The sequence below is a fragment of the Acomys minous genome, assembly GCF_964271855.1.
Source record: "Acomys minous genome assembly, chromosome: 2".
NCBI classification, from domain to species: domain Eukaryota; kingdom Metazoa; phylum Chordata; class Mammalia; order Rodentia; family Muridae; genus Acomys; species Acomys minous.
Window position 1 is genome coordinate 129,802,434 of NC_140484.1, and position 10,693 is coordinate 129,813,126.

A 10,693-nucleotide genomic window follows, 5' to 3' on the forward strand; every position below is an offset into this window, starting at 1 on the left:
AGTATTTTACAAAAAAGGCAAGAGGGAGGTACTGGCCTAGAGTTCCTCGGGGGCGGAGAGTCACGAGCCTTTCAGGCTCGAGAAAGTTATCTACACGTGGCAAGACTGTGTTCCCTGCCCATAAGTTATCCGCTCAAGGCAAGCTGTGCAGTTAGTGCGAGCTGTTCCTGTCCCGCCAGGATGAGCCTGCCGGGAAACCAATTCAAGCTGGCCAGCCAGGTGTGTCCACCCGCAAACCAGATCAAGGAGCACAGTCAAGACTCTCAGACCGTAAACCAACCCAAGGAGTACGGCCAGGCGCTCCGGATGATGTGCCCTGACCCTGACGCCGTAAGTGCACCCCTGCGCTGCTCTGGCTGTCCTGAACGCCCCACCCCCACACCTGCCGCACGCTTCGCTAGCTCCGGGTCTATTTTCCGTCTCCCACCCTCCAGTCATCCCTCACCCCCACCTCCACCCCAACCCCAGAAAAGGATTCTTTTACGCCTGTCAGTAAACTCCTTTGATTCCAGTGCCCCAGGCTCCACCTAGCTCTGTGCAGTCTCTCTTTCGCTTTTTCTTCCCTGGCTCTTGCTCTCTCTCTTCACTTAGTCTGTTTTACTTCCTGGGTGTGTCCCCGTTGAAAACCTCTGGCTTGGTACAGTCCCGGGAGTGGAGATGGAAGCGGCTACTTCGGTCAGTCCCTGTGCGCTGCCCTCTGGCAGGAGTAGTCTGTTCCGATCCTCCCTTGACTCCCACACTGGCCAGCTCAGCCTGCCCCCCCCCCTTCTCTCTCTGTCTCTCTCTGTCTCTCTCTCTCTGTCTCTCTCTCTCTGTCTCTCTCTCTGTCTCTCTCTCTCTCTCTCTCTCTCTCTCTCTCTCTCTCTCTCTCTCTCTCTCTCTCTCTCTCTTTTTGGTTTTTTGAGACAGGGTTTCTCTGTGTAGCCTTGGCTGTCCTGAACTCGCTTTGTAGACCAGGCTGGCTTCGAACTCAGTGATCCGCCTGCCTCTGCCTCCCAAGTGCTGGGATTAAAGGCTCTGCCTTCTCTCATAGATCGGCTGAGATGACTTTGGGAATGCAAGCCGGGTTTACTGTGAAAACCCAGAACACACACCAGGGGGAAAAGAAGAGAGAAAGATTAACTGAAGTTAACGAGGCTAGCGCTGGAGCTTTTCTCAAAATAGTTCTAGACCTCAAGAATGAAGTGTTGGGAAGACTGTAATGTCCAAACAGGAAAGCGCATTCTCAGTTTTCATTCATAGATGACATACTCAAAATATTTAAAGAGGCCAGGTAGGCTCAGGATGTGGCTCAGCAGTAGAGGCCGCTTTCTAGCACTTGGAAGGACGTAGACTCAGTCCCCAGCACTGCCCCAAACCAGAAACAAGCAACAATAGTCATCTCTAACTGAACCCTACCGCACACACCTATAGCCCTGCTTTGGCGTCTGTCTAGAGCCTGTCTTTTTTTTTTTTTTTTTTAAAGGAAAGATGGCTAACGTGAATTCTTTTGGGACATGTTCAACTTTGAATTATAATGAGCCAAGTTTACAATGAGCTGCCTAAAAGAATAAATTAGAAAACTCAAAGGAATTTCTCCAGAGTTTTAGTTGAAATAAAAGAAAGGATGGGCTGGAGAGATGGTTCAGTGGTTAAGAGCCCTGCCTGCTCTTCCAAAGGACCTGGGTTCAATTCCTGGCACCCACGTGGCAGCTCAAGGTCAAGATCTGACACGCCCACACCAGTACACATAAATTAAATTTAAATAAAATATTTTAAAAAGAGAGTAAGGACAACATTGAAGGTGTGTTAAGTGGGTGGCACGTCCCCCCTAGAGGTGCCTGCCTGACTCAGTAGGAGAGGGAGAGGGAGAGGGAGAGGGTAAGATGTGTAGGGACCCTTCTGCCTGAACTCGGTGAGAGAGGAGTCAGGTCCATGCTGTATCGTCTTAGACATGACACCCCGGCAGGTTCCCCTAAGAGGCAAAGTCTCTCCCAACCACAGCCTTTCCCACCCTCCCAGGATTGTGTTGGCAGAGCGGCTGGTAGCAAAGGTGAGAAGGCGCCACACAGAAGAGCGGGCCTTCTTGCTAGAAACACACTGGGCAGTGTTTACGGATGAGATAGGATAGCTAGCATTTGCACTAAGGTTGGGAACTTTGGGGGGAAAGAAATAAAAAAGGAGCAAAACTAGGAAGCTTGCGAACAGGGCTGAGGTCTTTTTTGATGATAAACAAAAGAATTGGGCACAGGGCATTAGAGTAGGAAACTATTGGGGTTTGTTTGTTTTTGAAGCTTGGTCTTATTGTACAGCCCAGGCTGGCATTGAGTTCATGACCCCCTGCGTGCTGGCTTATGTTTGTGCCACCACAGCTAGCTAGGAAACTGGTTTCTGTAAACTAGCTTCAGAAAGAACTTTGGAAGTGGCTGGGCAGAGTTGACTTTGAGAGCTGAGAGGACTTAAGAGTTCTCTACGTCCAGTTTGCTTCCCCTTCTCACAGATGCTGAAGCTTAAGGTAGAGGAAGATAGTGAACTTCCTTCCCCAGGCAGAGAGCTAATTGTAGTTGCGGTGAGGCATGAGGCATGAGGCAGGAGGTGGGTGGTGGGTGGTGGGCGTGGCTGCTGGATTGGGCATCTGATCCGAGCTGCACTTCAATGCTTCCTAGCTCTCTGAATCTTTTCGCATGGTCATCTTTCGCATCTGTCATATGAAGACACTAAGAGGACCTAGGAGCTGTGTTTCAGAGGAATACAAACACCTACATATTGATTTATTCAAGTGTTAGTCTATAGCTGCTGGATTAACTATCTGCTTCAGAGAGGTGACCTCAGCATTAACCAAACAGCCTTGTCAAGGGCCTTGAAGTTTAGGGAAGGCAGAAGGACACAGGTTCTGAGCTTATTTTCCTCAGCTGTATGGTCTGGCTCCTTCTTCTCCTCTGCTCTCTCCTCTCTAAATAGCAGAAATGGCCCCTGCAGGACTTGTTGCCATGGCAACTCAATGCTCTGCACCCACCCCCACCCCCACCCGCCAGCAGCTTGCTTACCTTTGGCTGTCTTAATTCCCGTACAACACTTAAATCTTAAGAGGCAATGCCACAGACAGGTTGATGTATGTGTGTGTATACACATATTTATAATTATTTTTATTTTATGTACATTGGTGTTTTGCCTGTATGTATGTCTGTGTGAGGGTGTCAGATCCCCTGAAACAGAAGATACAGACAGTTGTGAGGTGCCATGTGGGTGCTGGGAATTGAACCCAGGTCCTCTGAAAGAGCAGTCAATGCTGTTAACCCCTGAGGCATCCATCTCTCCAGCCCCCACCACCAGGCTGAAAATGAGGTCTCACCTACATCAAACTGAAGGACTGGCCCCGTCACTGGCCCCGCACTGACTTGTACGTGAATCTTCAGATTAGAAATCCAGACTTGGAGAGATGGCTTAGAGGTTATGAGCACTGACTGCTCTTTCAGAGGTTCTGAGTACAATTCCCAGCAACCACATGGTGGCTCACAACCATCTGTATAGTGATGTGATACCCTCTCTGACCTGCAGGTGTCTATGCAGGCAGAGCACTATATACTAACAGATCAAAGGGTCCTCCTTCCTTGCTGGGAAATAATAAATAAATACATCTTGAAAGAAAGAAGCGGGCGGTGGTGGCACATGCCTTTAATCCCAGCACTCGGGAGGCAGAGGCAGGTGGATCACTGTGAGTTTGAGGCCAGCCTGGTCTACAAAGCGAGTCTAGGACAGCCAAGGCTACACAGAGAAACCCTGTCTCAAAAAAAAAAAAAAAAAAAAAAAAAAAAAAAAGAGAGAGAGAGAGAGAGAGAGAGAGAGAAAAGAAAAGAAAGAAAGAAAGAAGGAAAGAAATCCAGACTTAACCTTTATCGCTGCACAGAGTTGCTGTGGGTCTTTTGCTTGTTTGTTTGTTTGTTTGTTTGTTCGTAGCAGCAGACAGCACATCCTCTAATAAGTTGGAAGTTGTAGTTGCGTGTGTCCTGGAGGTGGCGTTGTTGGTTCACTCTGCTGTTTACGTCGGCAGGTTGTGGAGCTGAACGTAGGTGGCCAGTTTTACACCACCACCATGGGCACCCTGATGAAACATCCGGGCTCAAAGTTTTCAGAGATATTATCCAAGTCAGCTAGACACCAGAGAGATGCACAGGGCCGCTTCTTTGTTGATCGGCCTGGCACCCATTTTGGGCTTCTCTTGGACTACCTACGCACCGGGCAGGTGCCCACAGAGTTCATTCCTGAGGTATACCGTGAGGCTAAGTTCTACCAAATCCATCTTCTGGTCAAGATCTTGGAAGATACGCCACAGATCTTTGGCGAACAGGTGGCTCGAATGCAGTTCTTGTCGGGAGTGCCAAACTACAGAGAGAACCTGGAGGTCCTGCTGCACCTGGCTCGGGCAGAGGCCGTGGCAATGCGCTCCTCCAAGGTGATGGTGTGTGTGGTGCGCACAGAGGAGGAGAACGCAAAGTGTGTGGAGCCCTTGCATATCTTGGAGGCCAAAAAGACACCCGTCGTCAAATTTGGGCCCTGGAAGGCAGGCCCTGTCACGGAGGACTTCGTGTACTGCCTGGAGAAGGACATTAGAGACCAGGGGTACAAGGTGACCTCTCACAGGTACCTGAATAGGGACCCACACTCCTGCTTCTGGGTATTCAGCTTCATCTGGTGGTGATCCCCAGGGGGGATGAGGGGGTAGGGGACAGGGGGGCTCGGGGGAGGGGCTGTCTGTTGGAGGCTGTGGTGGGACTCTGTGAAATCGGCTGCCATCAAAATCCATGTTCTAAAGCCGAGCCTGTAGTAGTTCCAGCACTTGGGAGGCTGAGACAAGAAGATGGCCGTTGGGTGTGAGGTCAGCCTCGGCTATGGATGGAAAACCCTATTGAAATGGTCCAGGGAAGGTCAGGCTACCCTGACTCCACACCTGCTCCACTCTGGGACCACAACCTGCTTGACAGAAAACAAAGTAGGGCTTCTCCCATCTCTAGAGAAGTGAAGCTTGTCAAATGCTTAACAGATCCAAGGGGCCTCCTTTCTTGCCTGGAAATAACCCTGAAGTAAAACTCCCCTAGCCTGGACCTAGTGTGAGGTACTGTGGGTTTTGTCTTTATAAACTCTGTAGTGCTTAACTTTGGGACCAAGAGTTCTTTGTGGCAGGAGTCTGACGTCAGCCACCAGATTAAATAAAGGACTCTTATCTGGCCTTGTGTTTGTGGTGGTTTGTAGCTTTCTCCAGTGAACTGTAACAGTATCTTTAAAATAGTAGGCCTTGCTGGGAAGTGGTGGCACACATCTTTAATACACACACACACACACACACACACACACACACACACACACACACACACACACACACACACACACACACTTGAAAGAAACGACATGGGGCTGAAAGGATGGCTCAGCAGATACAAGCTTTTGCAGAAGACCTGAGTTCACTTCCCAACAACCTGGCACATTGGTTTACAACTTAAGTGCTCATAACCTCAGCTCCAGAGGATCCAACGCCCTCTTCTGGCCTCCATGGGCAACTACATTCTCATGCACGTACCCTCTGCCTTAGGTTTTTCTATCACTGCCATGAAACACCATAACCAAAAAGCAAGTTGGGCAGGAAAGGGTTTATTTGGATTACACTTCCAGATCATAGTCCTGCATAAGGAAGTCAGGGTGGGAACTCAAGCAGGGCAGAAACATGCAGGAGCTGATGCAGAGACCATGGAGGGGTGCTGCTTACTGGCCTCCATCATATGGCTTGCTCCACCTGCTTTCTTGTAGACCGTAGGACCACCAGCCCGCAGAAAGCACGACCCACAATGGGCTGGGCCCTCCTCCATCAATAAGCAATCAAGACAATGCCTCACAGCTGGATCTTAGGGAGGCATCTTCTCAGGTAACTAGTTTGTGCTTCAGGTTGACATAAGGCCAGCTAGCACACAACCATACAGATACACACAGACACACATAATTGGCAAGGAAGCTAAAACAACAAGAGAAGGTATCCTGAGCAAGAAGGCTCAGGAGGAAAAGGCACTCTCTGCCAAGCATTACAACCTGAGTTTTATTATCCCTGGGACCCTCACAGAAGAAAAAAAGAGAAATGTCTCCTATATATTTTCCTTTGCTCTATATACACACATAAATAAATAAATGAATACAAAAAAATTTAAGCCATTTTTTTTCTAGCCAAGCAAGGTCGCATATGCTTGTAATCCCAGAATTTGTGAGGCTGAGGCAGAAAGATCACACACTCAAGGCATGTTTTGGTTACATAATAAGACTCTGTATCAAAAATCAGAAACTAAAAACAAAATACTTGCTCAAGCAACTAGCAGATAGGTTCCAACCTGGAGCTGCTAAAGGGCTGGGCTGGATCACTTCAGAGATTATAAGCATTTGAGAGAATTGCTCAGCCTTTTGAAGAAACTGCAAGATACGTTAAAAACTTAAGTCCATAAGAAGTCTGGTTCCTGAGTGTTCAGATTTTAGACATGAGCTACTACTGCACCTCCTTCACTTCCCCCCACCAAAAAGGAAAGAAGAGGGATTAAATACTTTGTGTCATATTACTTACTTCCCTGTTGCTCTGCTGAAGATACCACAACCAAGACAATTTATTGGGTTGTTTTGGGGGGCTTATGTTTCCAGAGGGATAAAAGTCCATCAGGAGAGGCAGGTGGATCTCCGAGTCCAAGGCCAGCCTGATCTCCAGGCTTACACACAGAGAAACAACAACAACAAATAGTTGAAAAAGCAGTGGCCCATGCCTTTAATCTCAGCACTTGGGAGGCAGAGACAGGTGGACTGCTATGAGTTCGAGGCCAGCCTGGTCTACACAGTGAGTCCAAGACAGCTAAGGTTACACAGAGAAACCTTGTCTCAAAAACAAAAAGAAAAGAAAAGAAAAGCAACATTTATGCCAGCAGTTGTTTTGCAGGCCTTTAATCCCAGCACTTCTGAGGCAGAGGCAGGCAGATTTCTATGAGTCAGAGAATATCCTGGTCTATAGAGTGTAGCCAAGGCTACACAGAATAATCCTATCTACAAAACAAAACAAAACAAAACGAGGCTCTATGTGGTGATAGGAACAGCTGAGTGCTCACATCTAGAACTGCAAGTAAGCAGAGTGAACTGGGGATGATGCATGGCTCTGAAGCCCTCCCACACAGGGGAGGTTCTCAGTCAAACCACCAGGGCTGGGGAAGGTAGCCCCTGGCCAATAAGCACTTGGGATGATGCCCAGTACTAACAAACCTCAACTATTAAGTCTAAGGTGGAATCTGTTTTGTCTATTGTTGCACAGGTGTATTTTATGGACTTACTATTTTCTTTTTAAGCTTTTGAGATCTAATTGAAGTTCACATATAAGGCTTGGTTATCCAGGAACCTTAATTCAGTGGCTCTCATATTGGCTACATGTTGCAATTAATCAAGCAGCTTTAAAAAGGATGCCTGGGCCCCATCCCTGAGGGTTCTATTTTAGTTGTTGTTGCATGTGGTGTGAACGCTGGGTTTTAAAAAAATCTCTTGTAGGTAATTCTTTTGAAAAACTATTTTATTAGGTTTATCTATTTTATGTACATAAATGTTTTGCCTGCATGTGTGTATGTGCATTGTGTATGTGCCCGGTGCCTGAGGAGATCAGAAAAGGACATAGGGTTCCCTGGAATTAGAGTTACATGGGGGGTTTGAGCCCCATATGGGTGCTGGGAATCAAATCCAGGACCTCTGAAAGAGCAGCCAGAGCTTTTAACCACCTCTTCTTAGTTAAAAAAGTATTTATTAGCCAGGCGCTGTGGCTCATGCCTGTAATCCCAGCACTCAGGAGACAGAGGCAGGAAGATCTCTGTGAGTTCAAGGCCAGCCTGATCTACAAAGCAAGTCCAGGACAGCTAAGGTTACACAGAGAAACCCTGTCTCGGAAAAACCAAACCAAACCAAACCAAAAAGGCATTTACTTATCCATTGCTAGGGATTAGACCCAGAGAACTGCACACCTTAAGCAACATGCTTTACCCTGAACTGTATCTTAGTCATAACTTCCCAAGATCAGGTCTTGGAGGCTTGCCCTGTCCTGGGAGTACGGTGCGTACCACAAAGCTGGACTTTTTTGTTTGTTTGTTCTAGCTGGCCTAGAGCTTGCTATGTATACCTAGCTTGCTAAAAAACTGTAGTCCTTCTACATCTGCCTCCTAGAGCAAGGATTACAGAGACATGCCACTGTGCCCAGCTTTAAAAAAATATTTATTTATTTAACAAAATTACCTTATATCCTAAAGCCAATAAGGATGTCCCTTAACTCCATCAAAGTTCTTTCTAGTTGCTTCTTGAAGTTCCTGAAATGGGTGGCATTGCTTTCTTATTTTATATAATTTCCTTGCTGTGGACCAATTAGTACTACTTGTTCAATTTGTTTCATTTCCTGAGCTATGATATTTCTAGAGCCTGTATGAAGCTACAGTCAATAGACTCTTCTGGAGGAGTTTGTATGTCTGATGGGCACACCAGGCTAATAATAGATGCGGTGTTTGTCAATACTGAACAACATGCTTGGCCATTATATAAAGTTTCCAGCTAGTTACTAAACGTGACATTCTCTGAGCACAGGAACTTTGGGATAGCCTAAGAGGGTCCTATACAGAGCAAGCAGTTACTGTCTGACTCCCTCCTGGCTTACTGAAGAGCTAGCTCCTTGACAAATTACATGGCTGGTGTTACGCTGGTAGCCACAATATTCTTGATCTGGTGTGGTGGTTTAAATAGGCATGGCCCCCTTGGTTGCATGTGTTTGAATGCTTGGCCATAGCGAGTGGCACTATCGGAGCTGTGGCCTTGTTGGAGGAGCTGTGTCCCTAAGGACAGGTTTCGATGTCTCATAAGCTCAAGTTTGGCCAGCGTGGCACACAGTCTCTCCTTGCCATCTGTGAGTCAAGATGTAGAACCCTCAGCTCCATCTCCAGCACCGTGTCTGCCTGCCCGCCGCCATGTTTCCTACCGTGCTGATATGGACTAAACCTCTGAAGCTGTAAGCCAGTATCAATGAAATGTTTCCTTTATAAGAGTTGCCTTGGTCATGGTGTCTCTTCACAGCAATAAAACCGAAGTCAGCTGACTCTATGATTTCCCCCACCCCCGCCGTGTGTTAGCACCTGCATAGTTCCCCCTCACAGTGGTCGTAAGCTTGACAGTGTGAGGGTTTTGCTAATGGAACATCATCAGTAAATGTGACGTAAAGACGTGACCATCACCGTGCATGGCCTTGCACTCTTGGCATGCTCCTCCTGCTCTCAAAGAAACGGGACTGGCAAGGCATTGTGTAGCTCCAGCTATGCGGGGTTCCGAGCCTTGGCTTAAGCCCCGGAGTATGAGGTAAGCCTAGGCAGCTAAGTGACCCCACATCTCAAAAGACAGGCAGAGCAAAGGGAGGTAGGGTACAGGGAAGGTGGGGGAGCACCAGGCCATTGCACCAGAGAGATTATGGGAAGGAGACCCGAGGAGGCCACCTAGGGCCGAATAATAAAGCTGATTAAATGACCCCAGGGCTGTCCATCTGAGAGCAGTTCACACTGCAGATTGGTGTTTGTTTGTTTGTTTGTTTTGGTTTTTCCAGACAGGGTCTGTCTGTGTTAGCCTTGGCTGTCCTGGACTTGCTTTGTAGACCAGGCTGGCCTCAAACTCACAGCAATCCACATGTCTCTGCCTCCCGAGTGCTGGGATTAAAGGTGCACACCACCATGCCCGGCCATATTGCAAATTCTTGAACAAATAACATTTTATACCTCTGTTTTATAGTATAAAGGAGTTTTTTCTTTCTTTCTTCTTTTTTTTGGGGGTGGTGGTGGAGGCTTTTCAAGACAGGATTTCTCTGTGTAACCTTGGCTGGCCTGGATTCGCTTTGTAAACCAGGCCAGCCTCGAACTCACAGTGATCTACCTGCCTCTGCCTCCATGGGTTTCTTTCTTTTAGATTCACTTATTTTATGTGTATGTGTAGAGGAAATTTAATTCAGAGCATGGCTGCTCAGGAAAGAGATCACAGCCAATGACCTTCTAGGTCTGTGGGATCTGGCTGGAATACAAACTCACCTTTAATCCAGGAAACAGAGGCAAGCAGATCTGAGTTCAAGGCCAGCCTGGGATAGAGCAAGTATCAGGTAAAGAAAAGCTTAGGTCCAGATGTGGTGGTACATGATTTTAATTCCAAGCAATGAAGGTAAAGTTAGCTTGTAGAAGGAAGCACCCAAGTTTGAAAGCTATGTTTAATTGAGTGGCAGAAAAAGTGACAAATCAGAGAAAGATCTGACAGAGTAGGATAAACTCAACTCTCAAGAGGAGAGGAAAGAGAAGATACCTAAGGGTTGGGAGAGAGAGGGGGGGCAGTGTTACCAGGGCAAATAGGTTGTAGAGACAGAACTCAGTTGAAGACCAAATAATCCAGAGAATGAGAAGGAGCCAGAAGATTAGAAAAGATTGCTGGAGTTAGTTTGAGGCCAAGTAGAGCAATTCAGAGGCTGAGAGAGAAGCCAGACTGAATAAGTCAGCTGGGAGAGTAGTTTTGAGCCAGAACAGCTGAGTTGAACCAGCTAGCCCAGAGCTCAGAAAAAACTAGAAAGGGTGAGCTTATTAAGCAGTAAGCCTCAGAGGCAGAAAACATTCTAGGCCTACGTTAGATTATACAGAGGTAGAAGCTT

At 47.3% G+C, this 10,693-nt stretch overlaps 1 protein-coding gene across 1 annotated transcript; it reads left to right on the forward strand.

Moving 5' to 3' along the window:
• The first annotated feature begins 56 nt into the window (after positions 1-56).
• KCTD14 (potassium channel tetramerization domain containing 14) lies at positions 57-4,692 on the forward strand. The gene is made up of 2 exons (XM_084756621.1): positions 57-330; positions 4,031-4,692. Exons 1-2 carry the CDS (start codon positions 181-183, stop codon positions 4,676-4,678), a joined length of 798 nt encoding a protein of 265 aa, XP_084612747.1. The 5' UTR covers positions 57-180; the 3' UTR covers positions 4,679-4,692.
• Positions 4,693-10,693: the final 6,001 nt, after the last annotated feature.

Coding starts and splice junctions, on each gene's coding strand:
- KCTD14 (XM_084756621.1), top strand. CDS start 181: ATGAGCCTGCCGGGAAACCAATTCAAGCTGGCCAGCCAGGTGTGTCCA. Junction 331..4,030: donor TGTGCCCTGACCCTGACGCC/GTAAGTGCACCC, acceptor TTACGTCGGCAG/GTTGTGGAGCTGAACGTAGG.